The 19,539-nt window shown below is 36.7% G+C and overlaps 1 protein-coding gene across 10 annotated transcripts in view; it reads left to right on the top strand.

Annotated features, from left to right (window-relative positions):
• DENND4A (DENN domain containing 4A) overlaps nucleotides 1–19,539 on the top strand; it is a 131,859-nt gene that overhangs the window by 42,098 nt on the left and 70,222 nt on the right. For all 10 annotated transcript variants that reach the window (XM_033189717.1, XM_033189718.1, XM_033189715.1 and 7 more), the window contains 5 exons: nucleotides 9,725–9,794; nucleotides 12,886–13,055; nucleotides 13,816–14,054; nucleotides 17,969–18,035; nucleotides 19,106–19,164. In XM_033189717.1, the coding sequence (XP_033045608.1) occupies nucleotides 9,725–9,794; nucleotides 12,886–13,055; nucleotides 13,816–14,054; nucleotides 17,969–18,035; nucleotides 19,106–19,164 (605 nt within the window). The remainder of the gene's footprint in view (nucleotides 1–9,724; nucleotides 9,795–12,885; nucleotides 13,056–13,815; nucleotides 14,055–17,968; nucleotides 18,036–19,105; nucleotides 19,165–19,539) is intronic.

The following is a 19,539-nucleotide window of genomic DNA, read 5'->3' on the forward strand; positions in this document are numbered from 1 at the left end:
TGGTGATCTAATCATTTAAATACAGGCCATGTGTGGATGACTTCTAAATTTGTCTAATCTGGACTTCTCTAATTCATCATCCCTTCTTGGATATCATATAATGGAGCATCTCAAATTTATTATGTCCAAAACTGAACTCCTGATGTTTCTCTCCAAACCTGCTTATCCCCATAGTCTTCCTTATCTAGCAAATGGAAATTCCATTCTTCTAGTAACTCACAGTGAAAAACCTTGGAGTAAACTTCACCTTTATCTTCTCCTCATTCAGTTCTTCTGTAAACTCTGTTAACTATAATTTCAAAACGTATCTCGAACATGGCCACTTCTCAGCACCTCTATTGCCATAACCCTAGTCTAAGCCATAATTGTCTCTTAATGGGATTCTTGCAGTAGTGTTCTAATCCAGGGGTCAGGCAAATTTTTTCTTTTAAAGAGCTAGGTAATAAATTAGGTTTTACAGGTCATACAATCTCTGTCTCATAGTCATCTCTTTTTTTTAACCCTTATTTATAAAAGCAAAAACTATTCTTAGTTTAGATATACAAGAACAGACCTTGGGCCAGATGCTGGCCATAGTTTTTTATCTAACTGATCAATTCTTCCACTTCTGCTCTCTCTCTCGTATTCTTTGCATAGACAAGAGTGATCCTTTAAAAACATAAATCAGATCTTATCACTACTTTGCTTAAAACCCTTAATTGGCTTCCCATCTCACTCTTAGTAAAAGCCAAAGTCCACCCATGCATGATCCTTAACTGTCTTGTCTTTGTTCTTTTATTACTGTTTTGAATTAAAAAAAGAAAAAGGAATGTATACTTAAAGAAAATTGGAGGGCAGGGAGTATCTAAATTATAGGTCTATGAAGTAGAAAGTGAGAAAGTGAAGGTTCTTGTTCCTACTTCCATGTTTTGTCAGGGGTAACAATGAGCAATTTGACTTGTGTCCTTCCAGACATTTTGTGTTCACATACGTGGGGTATGTATAATAAATTAATCCTTGATTTTTTTTAATTTGAATTTTTTTGTATTTCCTTTTTCTTTTTTCACTTTTTATTTTAAAATCGGGGTACATGTGCAGGTTTGTTACACAGGTATGTATTGCATGATGCTGAGGTTTACGGTATGATTGAACCCGTCTCCCAGATAGTGAGCACAGAACCCAATGGGTGGTTTATCAGCCCTTGCTTTCCTCCCTGTCTTCCCCATCTAGTAGTCCCCAGTGTCTTTTGTTCCCATCTTTATGTCCAGGTATACCCAATGTTTAGCTCTCACTTATAAGTGAGAAAATGCAGTATTTAGTTTTCTGTTTCTGCATTAGTTTACTTAGGATGATGACCTCCATCTGCATCGTGTTGCTGCACAGGACATGATTTCATTCTTTTTTTATGATTGTATGGTATTCAAATAATGGAAATTTCTTTATATTCTGATATAAGCCTTTTTTCTATCTTTGTCAGTTTATATAATTTTCTGCTTAATTCTTTTAACGACTGCATAATATTCCAGAAAGTACAAATGCAGAATGATGAATACAAGTTATTTTCAGTTTTTTCCATTGCTAGTAATGCTGCTTTGATTAACGCTGTGCATTTGCTGTAGATATTTGAGTGTCTCTGGAAGAATAAGTAATTGTAAGTGGAACTGATGGGTCCATGAGTATGCTGACCATTTTGAAAGTGTTGAAATATTGTTCTGAAAACGCTGTGGCAGTTTTTATTCCCAGCGGCCATAGTTTATGAGAATGCTATTTCCTAGGTTCCCACACCTCACCAACGTTGGTTGTTATCAGTTATTGACTTTTTAATTATTGACTATATAATACAAAATTGTTCTAATTTTAATTTGCATTTGCTTATTGTGGAAGTTGATAATATTTTAATATATTAAATATTAAATATACTTAATATCAGTGTATTAAATACATTATTGAATGGCTAAATATTATTGTATTAAATGGATGTGCCACAATGTATTTATTATCCTCTTTTGTAAAGACCTTTAGATTCTGATTTTTTAAAATGTTACGAGCAAGCTGTTATGAACATACTTATAACCAAATCGTCTATAAAACAAGTTACATTTATTTAGCTCTTCTGTGCTATACACTGTTCTAAGTATTTCATGTTCAATAACTCAGTTCCACATAACCACCCTGAATAGGTATTTTCTCCCCATTTTACAAAGAAGAAAATTTGAGAGTTGAAGAGGTGGTTACTGGTTACTTTCCCATGGTCATACCTTCAATTAGTAGTTAAAGCAAGGTTCAAATTCAGGCTGCAGAACTCCAGAACCAAACTCCTGAGCACTCTACTGCATTAATTATTTCCTTATGGTTTGTCCTGGAATTTCTGGATCAAAGCATATATTTACTATTAAGATTTTATCCAGAAGGGTTTAACCAATTAAAATTCCTACCAATAAAATATGAGGATATTGGTTTTTGTTTTTTTTTTCATAACTTTGTCAACAATTGGGTCTTTTTTTTCTTTTTTTCTACTGCAGCTGCTCTGAAGAAACAATTGGGTTTTTCTTTTTGTTTTTTTTTAGAGACAGGGTTTTGTTCTATTGCCCAGGCTGGAGTATAGTGGCCTGCTTATGGCTTATTGCAGCCTTGACCTCTTGGGCTCAAGTGATCCTCCCACCTTAGCCTCTTGAGTAGCTTGATGGATCAACTACAGGTGTGCACCACCACATCCGGCTAATTTTAAATTTTTTTGTGGAGTTGGGGTTTCCCTACACACCCCAGGCTCGTCTCAAGCTCCTGAGCTCCAGCAGTCCTCTTACTTCAGTCTCCCAAAGTACTGGGATTACAGACGTGAGCCCCTGTGCCTGGCCAACAATTGGGTTTTTAATCACAAAATTTTAAATTTAATTTCTTTCTTTTTCTTTGGTTTTTTTTTTTTTTTTTTAGAGACAGGATCTTGCTCTGTCACCTAGGTTGGAATACAGCAGTAGCATGATCATAGCTCTCTGTAGCCTCAAACTCTTGGGCTAACGTGATTCTCCTACTTCAGCCTCCCAAATAACTGGGACTACAGGCATGCACCACCACCATGCTCGACTAATTTTCAAATTTTTTTGTAGATATTGGGTCTTATTGTATTGCTCAGGCTGGTCTTGAGCTCCTGGTCTCAAGCAGTCCTCCCTCCTTGGCCTCCCAGAGCACTAGGATTGCAGGCATAAGTTACTTTGCTTAGCTGTAAATTTAATTTCTGTTTATTTTATTTTTTCTCACCCTGTCTTACGGTATGGATTTTGTTTCTTTTTTTTTATTTTTCTCTAAAGTTAATTTCCTAATGATGTTAGAGCAGATATTTACAGTGTCCTATTACAATTATGTAAATTAAGACTTTGCTAAGATCTAAAGATTTTATACACATTTCAGCATGTATTAAGTTTTTATGGAAGTTGACTTTTTAAAAATTCATGTTCCTTTTTCTGAAGTATAGGGAAGCAGACTTTTTTTTTTTTTTGAGATGGAGTATCGCTCTGTCACCTGGGCTGGAGTGCAGTGGCGCCATCTTGGCTCATAGCAACCTTCACCTCCCAGGTTCAAGCAATTCTCCTGCCTCAGCCTCCTGAGTAGCTGGGATTACAGGCACACGCCACCATGCCCGACTAATTTTTATATGTTTAGTAGAGATGGGGTTTCGCCATGTTGGTCAGGCTGGTCTTGAACTCCTGACCTTGTGATCCGCCCACCTGAGCCTCCCAAAGTGCTGGGATTGCGGGTATGAGCCACCATGCCTGGCCAGGAAGCAGACTTTTAAAACTTTTTTTCCTCTCTTAATATAGCAACATAAGATACTGAGGGTTAAGATAAAGCAAAAAGAGGAAAAACTGGGTTGTATTGATATGTGGCTGGATACAGTACAAATTTTGGGACCCTGAATTTGGTTTTAACCCTCTCAATAAGATAGCAAAGGATATCTGTATTCTGTATTTCATAGTGATTAAAATCAGTATAGATTAGTGATTCAGAGCACAGACTCTGGATCTAGAGTGTTCTGGGTCTATATCCTATCTCTGACCCTTACTGACTGTGTGACCTAGGACAAGTAACTTACCCTCTCTGTGCCTGTTTCATGATTGTAAAATGAGGATGATAATAGCATCTAGTTTAATCCATGTTAAGCTTAAGAGAAGAGTTTTCGAAAATTACTTTGTTTTAAACCTTGGACCATAGCCTTAAGTGATTTGGACTTTGATTTGATATTAGAACATAATTACAGTATTTCAGAGCTGGATGAGAACTTAGAGTGATCATATGATCTAAAATTGCAGAAATTTATGAATAAGAATATTTAGTCCAGGTAGCTTGCTTGACTTGCTTTAAAACACATAACTAATTTCTGGCAAATTTGGTACTATCTCCTTAGTTTTTGACTCTTGTTAAGAGTTTTTGTTTGTTTGTTTTAGACAGAGTCTTACTGTGTCACCCAGGATGGAGTGCAGTGGCATGATCTCAGCTCCCTGCAACCTCAACCTCCTGAGTTCAAGTGATCCTCCTATCCCAGCCTCCCAAGTAGCTGGGATTACAGGCGTGCACCACCACGCCTGGCCAATTTTTGTTTTTTGTTGTTTTTTTTGTTTTTGTTTTTAGTAGAGACAGGGTTTTACCATATTGGCCAGGCTGGTCTTGAACTCCTGACCTCAAGTGATCTGCCTGCCTCGGTCTTCCAAAGTGCTGGAATTACAAGTGTGAGCCATTGCACCTGGCCGAGTCTCCTTACGGGTGTTTTTTCAATACTCATTCCACATGGCTCTTGTTTTACAACTGTCCAAGAATGTCAGCATTTGATTTAGCGAGTTTACTTAGAAAAGTAGAATTGAGCTGGGCGCTATGACGTGTAATCCCAACACTTTGGGAAACTGAGGCAGTTGGATCACTTGAGATCAGGAGTTTGTGACCAGCCTGACCAGCATGCTGAAACCCTGTCTCTACTAAAATATAAAAATTAGCCAGGCCTCAGAGTGCACGCCTGTAATCCCAGATATTCGGGAGGCTGAGGCAGGAGAATTGCTTGAACCTGGGAGGTAGAGGTTGCAGTGAGCCGAGATCATGCCACTGCACTCTAGTCTGGGTGACAGAACGAGACTCCGTCTCAAAAAAAAAAAAAAGAAAAAAGAAAAAAAGTAGAATTGTTAACAAAGCAAGTAATTAAATCATGTACCTAATTCTGTGGGAAAGAGGAAGAATTTGAAAGTATGTTTTTGCTGTGGCAAACTACAGTGTGGATACTTACTGGTAGAGAGTTTAAAGTAGTTTTAGAACAATGGCTCCTTCTTTTTCTCTTCACCCTGAACCTTGTGTGTAAAAAAATTTGGAAAATGCTTTTAATTCTTTCTTTCTTTTTTTTTTTTTTTTTTTGAGATGGAGTTTCACTCTTGTCACCCAGGCTGGAGTGCAATGGTATGATCTCTGCACACCGCAACCTCTGCCTCCCAGGTTCAAGGGATTCTCCTGCCTCAGCCTCCTGAGTAGCTGGGATTTAGGGTGCCCGCCACCACACACGGCTAATTTTTGTTTTTTTGTTTTTTTGTTTTTTTTTTAATAAAGACGGGGTTTCACCATGTTGGCCAGGCCAGTCTCAAACACCAGCTCTCAGGTGATCCACCCACCTCGGCCTTCCAAAGTGCTGGGATTACAGGCATGAGCCACCATGCCTGGCCCCGCTCTTAATTTTAATATCCATGGTTCTCTTTCCTACAGAGCCCCGAAACTTATACTGTATTTCTAATTCCTTGTTTTTCATTTTAGAATATTCCCTCTGGTTTCTACTATATCCAAATGGTCATATAGTTTTCTTTTTATTGTCACTAAAGTTATTATTGAAGTTTTCTTGCTATCTTTACAAATTGGATTTATTGGGAAGTAGAGTTGGGACTTTCCAATAGAGAACCCATTTTTATAAATTTTTTTAACCCATTTGATAAACCAAAATTTGTTTGCCTATATTCATAATATCTACTTGACTTTTACATATTCATGTGACTTAAAAAATATTTTTCCAGTAGATTAGTGTGTTAAATGTTGCTTATGTTCGTTGCTGTGTTGGGATTTTATTTTTATAAATGCTTTAATATTTTTCCATCAAGAGAAAATTTCCCAAGGCTACAATCTCAGCATAATTCATTAAACTATATTAAAATAAAAGAGTAAGGGTTTTTTGGTTTTTAGTAAGATATTTACAGATAGCCAAACATATTATTTTATGTGTGTTGTGTGTTTTAAATAAGAGAGATATTTGAGTATTATTCTCTTTCACATTAGTTTGACCACATTTTGCTATTAGCTATTCAGCATTTGGAAGGCTGACAGATACTTAAAGTTGAAAAGCAAAGATTTGTTAGGTTTTTGAATACTCAGGAGATTGTCATTTCTTGATAAAATATTTTTAAGTGATCGTATAATGCAATTTATGGTATCTTCTCTGATTGTTATTCATCAGATTTTTAAGTACGTATAAATGAAAACTTTATTAAGTGAGTGTGAACTAAATATCAGAGAAACCAAAGTTGGAAAATAATTTATATTCAGACACTTGGCTTCTTACATGAAAATACTTACGTAACTTGTCTGTATTTTCTGTAATACTGATATTTTTCCAAAGTTTTAGTCCTGACCTTTAAATATCTACTTGTCACCTGGCCTTTGACAGGTATATAATGCATTTTTTATTCAGAAATAACTCTATAAAGTACAATTCTTATTTCATTCTTGAAAGGATTACACAAGAAGCCGACAAAAAGGACTCTGTACATTCAAAATAGATACAAAGTTCAGACACTAAAAGCTTATACTTTGAGTCTCTCAGAGCTACCCATTAATGTTTACTTAGTCTTATGTAAGTAAACTTTATTATATTCAGATAATAGTTAAGAAAATATATAATATGCCAAATGGTGATACATGCTAAGGAGGAAAAAAAATGCAAGAGAGGGGTGATAGGGAGGACTAGGCAGGGTGGAGGGAGCCTTGTTATTGTATGTAAAATGGTGAAAGGAAGACTCTCTGATAAGGTGATATTTGAGTTGATACCCCATGAGGTGAGGAAGTGTGCCATGTAAATGTATCTCTCATCACCTATACCTCAAGTGGTGACATCTCTCAAGTTTGTGTGTCCATTTCAGACCACTCACCTTAGCTCTATTTAATTCTTCACTTGGATGTCTAATAGATGTTTCAAACTTAACATGTCTAAAACTGAACCCCTTATCTTCACCCCAAATCTGCTTTATCCACAGTCTTCTCCATCTCAATTGAGCTTCTTCCTTCCTTTTACTCAGGCATTGGCATCGTCTTTGACTCTTATACTGTACTTCATATAATCAAATAGGGTATTTTTTTGTCTCTATTTTCAGAATGTACCCAGAATCTGACCTCTTTTCATCATTTCCACTGTTGCTACCCGTATTCAAACTCTCGTGATTTTTGCCTGGATTACTGATCCAAAATAATTATGAGTACTTGCTTTCTTCCTTCTCTCCTACCCCCACTTCTCAACATAGTACTCAGAGTGACCTTTTGACTGTAAATAAAATAATGCCTGTCTTCTACTCAAAACCCTCCGGTGGCTTTCACTATCTCCAAGAGTAATAAAAGCCAAAATCCTTAAAACAGCCTAAAAGGACCCACATGATCTGGCTTCCTTATCTCCCATCAGTAGCTCATGTACTCTTCTCTGCTGTCATTGTCTCTTTAGCTCTTAGGTCATGATGGGCATATTTCCGTATCAGGGCCTTTCCTCTTGACATTCCTTCTACCTAGAAACCTCTGCTCCAAGATTAGTTCATTCAGCAAGTACTTTATGGAGCACCTATAATGCACCAGGCACTGTTTTAGGTATTAATGATAACAGAATATAGAACTTATCAGAGTGGAGGAAAATAGATGATAATAAATTTTAAACAAATAACTTTAAAAGTATAGTATGTTAGAAAGTGGTTAGTGCTGTAGTAAAAAAGAAAACCTAGAGTAGCATAAAAGGGGATTGGGAGTAGTGGGAAATGACTTGCAATTTTAAATTGAGTGGTCAAGGAAGCCCTTATTTGAAAGTAATATTTGAAGGCAGTAAGGAAGTTAATCATTCAGATATCACAGGCAAAGAATGTTTGAAATATAGGGAACAGTCTGTGCAAAGGGCCTCAAGGAGGGAGCATTCCTGGCATGTTTTGGGAACAATAAGGACAATGGTGTGTCTTAAAGCAGAATAAATTATGAGGAGAATAAAGAGATTGGAATTGGGGGTAGATGATCAGGGCCTTTAGGTGATTGTAAGGACTTTGGCTTTTATTCTGAGAGAGACTGAGATTTTGAACAGAACAGTGACATGCTCTGACATTTGATTTAAAAAGATCACTCATTTATATAGTTATAGACTGTGGCGGGAAGCAAAGGTGGAAGGAGGAAGACCATTTGGGAGATTATTGCAATCCAGGGTAGTAGGGGTAGAGTTGTACAAATCACATTAAATTGTAATAATAAAAATTTTTATTATATACTTTTAATTATCAATGACATTACACTTCTTCATTTGCATGGATTGTGTAAAGAATGTGTTTCATAAAACTATTTTACTCTTATTTCAAAACTTTTAAATAAATTATGTATATATTCATTTAGTAATACTTACTGAACTACTATTTGTGAGCCTCTGGGAGTCTAGTGGTGAAGAAAACAAAATCCCTACCCTCATTGAGCATATTTTCAAGTCAGAAAGACATTAACAAGCAAATATAGCATGTAATGATAAATAAGAATAAAAAGAGACTGGGCATGGTGGCTCACACCTGTAATCCCAACACTTTGGGAAGCCGAGGTGGACGGATCACCTGAGGTCAGGAGTTCGAGACCAGCCTGGCCATCACCATGGCCAACATGGTGAAACCCTGTCTCTACTGAAAATACAAAAATTAGCCGGGTATGGTGGTGCACTCCTGTAATCCCAGCTACTCCTGGAGGCTAAGGCAGGAGAATAACTTGAACCAGGGAGGCGGATGTAGCAGTGAGCCGAGATTGCACCACTGCGACTCCATCTCAAAAAAAAAAAAAAAAAAATCAGCCAGTCATGGTGGCACGTGCCTGTAATCCCAGCTACTTGGGAGGCTGAGGCATGAGAATCACTTGAACCCAGAAGGCGGAGGTTGCAGTGAGCCAAGATCGCACCAGTGTACTCCAGCCTGAGTGACAGCGCGAGACTCCGTTAAAAAAAAAAAAAATTGTAAGTTAAGTTATTCTTTTAAGGAGTGGTAATTAAAGTCTGATTTGGAAATGAATTTTGGAGAAAGTAGGAAATAAGGAAGTGGATTTAACAAATTACAACTCTTGAGGCATAAAGGGTTGCAGAAAAACCTAGCAATATCTGAAACAGATTGTGGAGTCGAAGGTATGCACTTGAGTAGATATTTCATAGTTTATCATTTATACCCACCGTTTGGACTTAGAATAAAATCTAAATGATTGTGGCTTAGCTTTGTTTAAAAGAGTCAAGTTTTCCTCATGCTATTGCTGTTGCAAGGGAAAAAAAGTTACAATTTACTTCTGGAAGAAAAGTGGACAGTGATTCCAATAAAATGTTGACAAAACAGCCTACTGAAAATAGCTAGCAGAGAGAAATTTGTTACTACATCTTAGATAATGCATACTAGAGAGCTCAAAGAGATTCCTTTTTATCAAGTTCCTACCTTTTAAAAATTAAATATTTCTTTTTTTTTAAATCCAGTGGGGATCAGCAGTATACTTGTGTTATAAAAAATCAGTGGCAAAGACGAACACTATATCTTACAAAGCTGGTAAGTGTAATTTTTCATGGAATACTTCATATATCAGTGTATTATAGGGCCCAGAAAGGTTAAAGAAAAGAAAAACACCTGTCTAGGATGTGTTAGTATCAGAACTGGGACTACAATCCGTATCTTTTGATTCTCATTTTTATCTTCACTCATATGTTTATTGGATGCTTGATGAAAGATTAATTTTAAAATAAGGCGGGCTTTTATTTTAAGCCTTGAGTTTAAATAAATAATAAGGATATCTCATATCTTTAAGTTTTTAAATCACCAGAATAATGGGGAAATATATTTTAATTTTAGATTAATATTTCTTTAATACTTAAATTTAGTAAGAGCTGTAGTTCACATGAAATCATGTTTCATAATGAAAAATATTACAAACCAATTTGAAGTTTTATAGTGCATAGTCAAAATGTCCAATTTTCAGAGACCTCAAAATATCAAACATAGTGATCTTATTTACAAGAGAACAGATTCAGCCTTTTAAAAATTGCTTTTATGCAGGGCATGGTGGCATGTACCTGTAGTTCCAGCTTTTTGGGAGGCTGAGGCAGGAGGATTGCTTGAGCCCAGGAGTTCAAGACCAGCCTAGGCAACATAGACTCCATCTTTAAAAATATATACATATATACATATACATATATATACGTGTGTGTTTAGAGTTCTAGACTCAAGTTTCTCTTTTACATTTGATTTTTTTTTTTTTTTTTTTTTTTTGAGACAGGGTCTCATTCAGTTGCCTAGGCTGGAGTACAGTGGCATGATTGTAGCTCACTGCAACCTCAGACTGTTGGGCTCAAGGTATCCTCTTGCCTCAGTCTCCCTAGTACCTTGAACTATAGGCATGTCCCAGCATGCCTGGCTTATTTTTTAAACTTTTGTAGAGACAGGATCTTGCTTATGTTGCCCAGGTTGGTCTTAAACTCCTCAGTTTAAGCGCTCCTCTTGCCTCAGCCTCCCAAAGTGATGGGATTACAGGTGAGGGCCACCATACCCGGCCTTTGATATTTTTGAATCTACAATTTATCACCCTTTTTTTTTTTTTTTTTTTGAGACAAGGCTTTGTTCTGTTGCGTAATCTAGAGTGCAGTGGTGGGATCATATCTCACTGCAACCTTGAACTCCTCGGCTCAAGCAGTCCTCCCACATCAGCCTCCCAGCCTCCCAAGTTGCTGAGACTACTGAGAGTACATGGTGGCATGTGCGGCCATGCCTCGCTAATTTTTTTTTTTTTTTTTAAGTAGAGATGGAGTCTTGCTGTATTGCCCAGGTTGCTCTTGAACTCCTTGGCTCAAGTGATCCTTCCACTTCAGCCTCCCAAAGTGCTGAAATTACAGGCGTGAGCCACTGTACTGGCTTTCATCAGTATTTCTTTTTCTTTTTTTTTTTGGAGACAAAGTCTCACTCTGTTGCCCTAGGCCTAATTTGCAGACATCCTCAAGATTATGAGTCATTCTCACTACCAGAATCCGTTCCTCTATTTTGTTTACCAATGGGTGCAGCCATTGAAAGGCTGGAGTGCAATGACAGGATCTTGGCTCACTGCAGCCTCCGCCTCCCTGGTTCAAGCAACTCTCCTGTCTCATCCCGAGTAGCTGGGACTACAGGCGCATGGCTAATTTTTTGTATTTTAGTAGAGATGGGGTTTCACCGTGTTACCCAGGCTGGTCTCAAACTCCTGAGTTCAGGCAATCTGCCCGCCTCAGCCTCCCAAAGTACTAGGATTACAGGTGTGAGCCACCGTGCCCAGCCAGCCTTCATCACTATTTCTATACTTACTTTATGACTTTATTATTACCTCATGACCCGAGAGAGTAGTACAGAGTTAACTATAGATTCTCATGGGACCTACTTGCTGGCTAGCATGTAATTAAATGATTTTAGAACTGCCTTGAACCTTTTTTTTTTTTTTTTTTTTTTTTTTGAGACGGAGTCTCGCTCTGCCGCCCAGGCTGGAGTGCAGTGGCCGGATCTCAGCTCACTGCAAGCTCCGCCTCCCGGGTTCACGCCATTCTCCTGCCTCAGCCTCCCGAGTAGCTGGGACTACAGGCGCCCGCCACGTCGCCTGGCTAGTTTTTTGTATTTTTAGTAGAGACGGGGTTTCACCATGTTAGCCAGGATGGTCTCGATCTCCTGACCTCGTGATCCGCCCGTCTCGGCCTCCCAAAGTGCTGGGATTACAGGCTTGAGCCACCGCGCCCGGCTGAACCTTAGTTTATCTACTTCATCTCATTTTATAGATGAGAAAACCATACTCCTGTAGTATGTCATTTGTCCAAAGTCACAGAGATATTAGTGGCAGAACCAACAACCACTTACATCCCCCAGTTTATCTTTTTGTCTTTGTAGCTATGTCTAGTGATAATTTCTACTTGACTTTAAGGGCTTTGTGGCCAGGAAACCTATTTTCTGTTTCTACTTCCACAAAATGAGGTACAAGGTTCTTCCTGGAATGTATTCAGTGGAAGATGCCTGGACCGTTTTCCTAATGTGAACATTAGTTTTCCTAATGTGAAATCATAGGCAACTTAAAACTCTATCTTCATATAATCTGGTGTTATTTAGAAGCTGAACTTGAGTTGGTACTGTCATTGTAAATATGTGACTCTTCTATTTTTATGAGTAATTTTCCTGTATTTGTGCTAGAAGTTAACATATACTCCTATGGGATATGAATTTTAATGTGTAAAAGCCCCCCTGAGGGAAAGTTATTGAGAGCTGATGAAGTAGATGGATGAAAATAAACCATGTTAAAAATTTCAAAAACTTAGTATGCTTTCTAAGGTAGTGCGGCCACAAACTGAATTTTTAGAAGTATGTTTGTGCATTTCTGTAGGATATCTTTTTCTTGTTAGCTTTAACATAGCCTTTATGGATGAAGCTTGATAAATATTAAGCAGTTAATAGTTATAATGTTCAAGGATTAAAATCTCTATGAATCCTACCAAAGTATTCACTGTCATTTGATGAACGTGCATATCATGCTTTGGCATTCCAAATGTGTGAAATAACAAAGCATTTTATCATTATTGAACTAATAAGTACCTAAATTAAAGAGATGATGACTTAATATTTATTGTTGTTTTTATAGGCCTAATTTGTAGATATCCTCAAGAAGATTATGAGTCATTCTCACTACCAGAATCCGTTCCTCTATTTTGTTTACCAATGGGTGCAACCATTGAATGTTGGCCATCAAATAGCAAATACCCTCTCCCTGTATTTTCTACATTTGTTTTAACTGGAGCCTCAGCTGAAAAGGTATTATGTGTTTGACAAATTGTATCTGCAAATTTCTTGTACATTTTCAAGTTTTCTGTAATGCAAAGAATAGTAGGGGAAAAACTGATTAAATTGAATGCATTATGCATACTTTTCCACTTGATTAAAATAACTGTATCCAGGGACAGGAAAAGATAATTTTTGTTCTGTCCCATCCACCTAAATGCTTTTTTGTGATTATAGTGAAACATTTTTTCATCATCAAATGACGATCCTTCATTGGTTCATTTTCTGTGATAAAGAAGCTTTGAAAGTAACATTATTAAATATATAATGCAGTTTAGAATTATAGACATGATAGTTGGAAGGGACCTTAGAAATTATCAAATCTAATGTCTTCATTTTATGGATAGGGAAATTGATGTCCCTAGAAATTCAGTGAATTGCCCAAAACTGGAATTTGTATTTCCTTATCTAAATTTTCATCTCACTTTCTACCAAGTAATTATTTTCAATCATTTTCTTATAGAGAATATTGATAAAATTGCTTCCCCTCTTTATAAAACAAATGAATTTAATCAAAATAACCTTTTCTTTCAGTAGTAAGGAGACATGAGAATAGCACTATATAGTTCTTAGATACATCAAGAAAGCAGGAGGGGTGTCTCTTCATCACTGTGTTCCTAATACCTGGCCTCTCACCTGGCTCATAGCAAGCATTTATTAAATATTTAACTGATGATGTCATTTGGATATATGATACAAAGTATATTTACTGGATATATTACTTGTTTTACAGGTTTATGGTGCTGCTATTCAGTTTTATGAACCATACTCTGAGGAGAATCTCACAGAAAAACAGAGACTTCTTTTGGGTTTAACATCAGCAGATGGGAAGTCTGATAGTTCCAAAACAATTCATACTAACAAATGCATCTGTCTTCTTTCTCACTGGCCTTTTTTTGATGCATTCAGGAAGTTTCTGACTTTTCTGTATCGTTATTCCATCTCTGGGCCTCATGTCCTTCCAATTGAGAAGTAAGTTAAGTGTTCTTGGTTCAACATTTGACAGATCTTTCCATTATGTGGGAAATTTGTGTTGGCAACTGGGTGAATTTTATATGGATACTAGATTTCTCAAGAGTTATTTGAAACAAATGGTTTATTTCAGTCAGGTAGTGTTTCTCCATTGTGTTTGTGGTCTTGTTATTTAAAATAATTTTGTCTCCAATGAGATGAAATTAATGTTTCTTTTTTTTAATGCTCTTGTGAAGTTTAGAGCTCCTAATCTGGACAAATGCTGAAAATTTTTTACTAATTTTTAAATTCTTATTTTACATATAATTTAAATTTATTGTGAACCTTTAAAAATGTTTCTTACTGGGGCTGGGTGCAATAGCTCACGCCCATAATCTCAGCACTTTGGGAAGCCAAGGCAGGCAGATTGCTTGAGTCTAGCAGTTTGAGACCAGCCTGAGCAACATGGCGAAACCCTGTCTCTACAAAGCTACAGAAATTAGTTGGACATGGCCCATGCCTGTAGTCCCAGCTGCTTGGGAGGCCAAGGCATGAGAATCACTTGAACCTGGGAAACGGAGATTGCAGTAAGCCACGATCATGCCACTGCACTCCAGCCTGGGTGACAGAGGGAGACCCTGTCTCAAAAAAAAAAAAAAAAAAATTCCTTACCGTATTTACATATAATGAATGTAAAGGAGAAATTAGATGAATGCATTTTTTTTCTTTGGCAATATACCCAGTAATGGAATCGCCAGGTCTATTTATTTTAAAGATAACAAACCCATTACATGTTAATATAAATGTCTTTTTTGAAAAATAACTTTTCCAAAACTAAAAGAACTTTAGTGAGCAGAAGGGCATTGTTTTACATTTTTGCAAATCTCTAATGTCTAGCTTAATTGAACATAGCCGGGCTTCCATATATGGTTCTGCATTCAATCTGTTGCAGTAGTTGTTTTGGTTGAAATATACAAAGAAAGCCTGGCCTCCCACAGATATGTAGATAGAAAAGGGAGGGATTTTGGATAATATTTTCAGAAAGTTTTGGATATTCTTTTTTTGACACTGCACCAAGCTTGACAAATGTTGGTTTCTTACAAGTTATTTGCAATCTAAAACTGTAGTAGTGAACTTTGTCAGTTACATTAAAATCTATTGGTCTGGCCAGGTGTGGTGGCTCACACCTGTAATCCCAACACTCTGGGAGGCTGAGGCAGGAGGTCAGGAGTTCAAGACCAGCCTGGCCAACATGGTGAAACCCTGTCTCTACTTAAAAAAAAAGAAATACAAAAACCAGCCGTGGTTGCGCGTGCCTCTAGTCCCATCTACTCTGGAGGCTGAGGCAAGGAGAATTGCTTAAACCCGGGAGGCGGAGGTTTCAGTGAGCCAAGATCGTGCCACTGCACTCCAGTGCAGCCTGGGCGACAGAGCGAAACTCCGTCTCCAGAAAAAAAAAAAAAAAAAAAAAATCTGTTGGTCTGTTTGACTCTTTGGGGGAACTTTCAGTTATGCATTATTTTGTAGCATTGTGCATTGGTCATTTGGAAAATACTGATTTGCCAAGTTAAGCACATCTTCCAAATGTAGACATATTTTATTATTAATATTAAAAAATCACATTTGTTAATATCACCACCTATCTTAGAAAAGTTTTTGAGCATTAGGAAGCTTTCAAGCTCATGGTGGCAGAATTCTAATTTCCACTTGAAAGTTTGTATTTAATTATTGGCAAATACTGCCAGTAGCTGGGATTACAGGCGTGTGCCACCACACCTGTCTTAATTTTGTATTTTTGGTAGAGATGGGGTTTTGCCATGTTGCTCAGGCTGGTCTCAAACTTCTGACCTCAGGTGAAACACCTGCCTTGGCCTCCCAGAGTGCTGGGATTACAGGTGTGAGCCACCGCACCTGGCCTGTCAGTCATCTTTCAAACAAAAATTGCACTCTGTGGGAGAAAACCAGCAAGTTCACTCACAACTTAGTTGTACAAGTGCATTTCCAAAATCAAGACAACCATTGAACTTCTGTATACAACAGAAGTTTTTTATGTATAGTTTCCCTTTCATCATACAGAATTTTAAAAATGTACACTACAGCCAAAACTTAATAAAATTAGTAATATTTACTGCTAATGTTGACACTCTTACTGCAAGTGTATACTAGTAAAGAATATAGCAACTACTAGTACATTTTGGTGCCACTGCCTTGATTCATAGTAAGTCACCAGCAGTTTTACCTAGAATGCTCTTGCACTGTCAGTGCAAATGTCAACATTGTGCAAAAAGCAAATGACATCATATAATTTTTTGTTTGCATGTTTTTTTCTTTTTCTTTTTGTTTTTTGACGGAGTCTGGTTCTGTCGCCTAGGCTGGAGTACAGTGATGTGATTGATCTCAGCTCACTGCAACCTCTGCCTCTTGGGCTCAAGTGATTCTCATGCCTCAGTCTCCTGAGTAGCTGGAATTAGAGGCGTGCACCACCACATCTGACTAATTTTTGTATTTTTGGTAGAGACAGGGTTTTACCATGTTGGCCAGGCTGGTCTCAAACTCCTGACCTCAAGTGATCCGCCCACCTTGACCTCCCATAAGTGCTGAGATTATAGGTGTGAGCCATTGCGCCTTGCCTGTTTTTGTTTATGAATCAACGTCTCACTCTGTTGCCCAGGCTGGAGTGCAGTGGCATGATCATGGTTCACTGCAGCCCAGACTTCCTGGGCTCAAGCCATCCTCCCACCTCAGGCCCTCCAAGGAGCTGGGACTACGGGCGCATGCCACCATGCCTGGCTCATTTTTGTATTTTTTGTAGAGACAGTATTTCACCATGTTGCCTAGGCTGGTCTTAAACTCCTAGGCTCAATCAGTTCACCCGCCTCAGCCCCTCAAAGTGCTGGGATTACCACACCTGGCCAACATCATATTGTTATTATAAAAATAGTTGTGACCTTGCAGATCTTCCCTGAATGGATCTTGAATATCTTTAGGGGTTTGTGGATCACACTTTGTTTTCTGCTGTTCTAACTACTTCATAATTCAAGCAAATGTATATGCTGTGGTATTCATCCCCTGCTAAATGTTTGTTTAGATTATGAGTACTTTAATGGTAGACATTGGTGGCTTTATGCCTTTTATACATATCCTATCATGTCTGTTGGTATGTTTTTATATAGTAAACAGGCAAAACATATTTGTAAATTAATAAATTTCTAGTATTGTCTATCTAGTTGAAATTTTATTTGTTCTGAAACCAAGATGATTTTGAAATAATGTTTTAAAAAAATAATACAAACATTCAGACTGGAACAAAAATTTTGAAAAAATTTCAGAAATAAAATAGCTTATTCTCCCCCAGGAAAGATTTTTCACTATGGTCACTTTTTTTCTGTTCCATAGTGTTAAAAACAAAATCCATAGATCTAACTTTTTATCCATCTTATTCTGGGAAAAAAAAAAACCCTACAAAATCATTAACATAATTTTTAACATACTGTTAATAGAAAGAATACTGTTCATTTTTAAAAAGCTATTAAATGGTTTCATTTTTTTCTGGAGCACCTTAAGTGTTCCTTGTATATGAAATATGAGCAATTGACTAAAAAGCATATCGTAAATGTAAGAATTTACTTTTTGGGTAATTTCCACATCACTGATATGTCACATATTATCTAGGTAAAAGTTATACAGACTTTTAAGACAGTGGTAACAAATGTTGAATGTGAATACCTATTAATGTGAAAAGTCACTGGGTTTAGGCAGAAGCAACTTTAATGGGATGAATGATTTTTGGTTGTTCACTTGTTTTCATAGTACTGGGGATTTCAAAATAATAGGTACACAGGGTTTTGACTCAACTTGGACTAGTGATGACATGTTGACCTTTATATCATATGGCATTCAATTTGGAATCACTTACACTTTTGTTTGTTTTCAAGGCATATTTCTCATTTTATGCATAAAGTTCCTTTTCCATCTCCTCAGAGACCACGGATTTTAGTTCAGGTAAGGTTTTTTTGTTTTTGATTGGGGGACCTATGAATTGTTATTGGCGCTGTCAAAATGTAACATAAGAATAACAATTTTGAATAAGGAAAAAAACCTAATGAGATTTAGAGAGAACCAGATACTATTCCCCATTGTAGTTTGGGCTCTTAATGTTTTATTGACTCCTCCCAGACATCTCCTGCTTTTCTTAGAGAAAGCGTTCAAGAATTAAAGAAGTGGGTTGAAGTAGACATTTTGAATACACAGAAAGGAACTTTTTTCCCCTAAATTTGTTGTAGGTATTTGAAAGTTTGTGCCTTTGGCAATCATTTAATAAGTTAAATGTATTAGAATAGATATAAGGAAAAGTTATGTGTGCATAAATTTCAAAACATAGATAAGAGTAATTACGTTATTATATTGATACAGATAAAATATCTAAAAAATATTATTTTGAGCTTTATATTCAGTCTGAATATCCACATGTCATTTCTGTCTTGTTTCCTGGTATTTAGTGTAAGAAAATACATAGCACATTCAGTTTAAATACACACAAAAGATTGTTTTATGGTGGAAGTTAACAAACTTTTTTGTTAACTGTTATTGGTCATACAGTAAATATTTTAGTCTTTACTGGTCATCTGATCTCTGTCACAACTATTCAGTTCTGCTGTTACAGCACAAGAGCAGCTAGGTAATATGTAAAGAATGAGCATGCCTATATTTCAGTAAAACTGTATTTACAAAAACAGGCAATCTATGGATTTGCCATGTAGGCCATAGGTTTTTAGACCCTGGTATTTTGGTATTAAATGAATAATTTAGTCTTTCAGTGTGAATTGTTAAAATGGCATAAGGGAAACCATTGAGGACAGAAGAAAAGAGGATTCACAGTAAGAAGAGTTAGTAGTTGGAAGGGGTCAGGACCTGTTTTTCAAGATCTTAGTGATATAAATTGTTCTGATACTGGTAAATGGATATAGTGAAACTTCATGGGCATAATCATTATTCTATATATTTTTAACAGAAAGTGGTGTTTTAAAGTTCATCTTTATGTTTCAAATTCTTTATTTTAAATCTTCTTCCAGTTATCACCACATGATAATCTAATTCTCAGTCAGCCTGTGTCTTCACCTCTTCCACTAAGGCAAGTAAAACCTCATTTCTATTTATTTTTCTCTCAATCTAGCATAACATTCAAATATTTTCTTTTTCCTAGTTAAAATTTCAAATGTTGATGGGAATACTTCTCACTGAACTACTACTTATCTAAATTTCTTTTACTTAATGTTTGGGTTGCAGTTATTAACGAAAAAAAGGAAACTTTTATAATAGTGTTTTGTATTTTGTGTATCTGTTATCATCAAGTACCTACTATTGTGTAAGAGTGTGTGTGTGGTGTATTTATATATGTAGATGAGGAGAACAATTAATTTGAACTTTAACCTCTGAAGAACATTCAAATGCAATTAATTTTTTCTTTTTAAAATGCAATTAATTTCCAAAAGAAAAAAAAAGTGGT

This window comes from Trachypithecus francoisi, unplaced genomic scaffold (assembly GCF_009764315.1).
Source record: "Trachypithecus francoisi isolate TF-2019V2 unplaced genomic scaffold, Tfra_2.0 Lachesis_group3, whole genome shotgun sequence".
In the NCBI taxonomy this organism is placed as follows: domain Eukaryota; kingdom Metazoa; phylum Chordata; class Mammalia; order Primates; family Cercopithecidae; genus Trachypithecus; species Trachypithecus francoisi.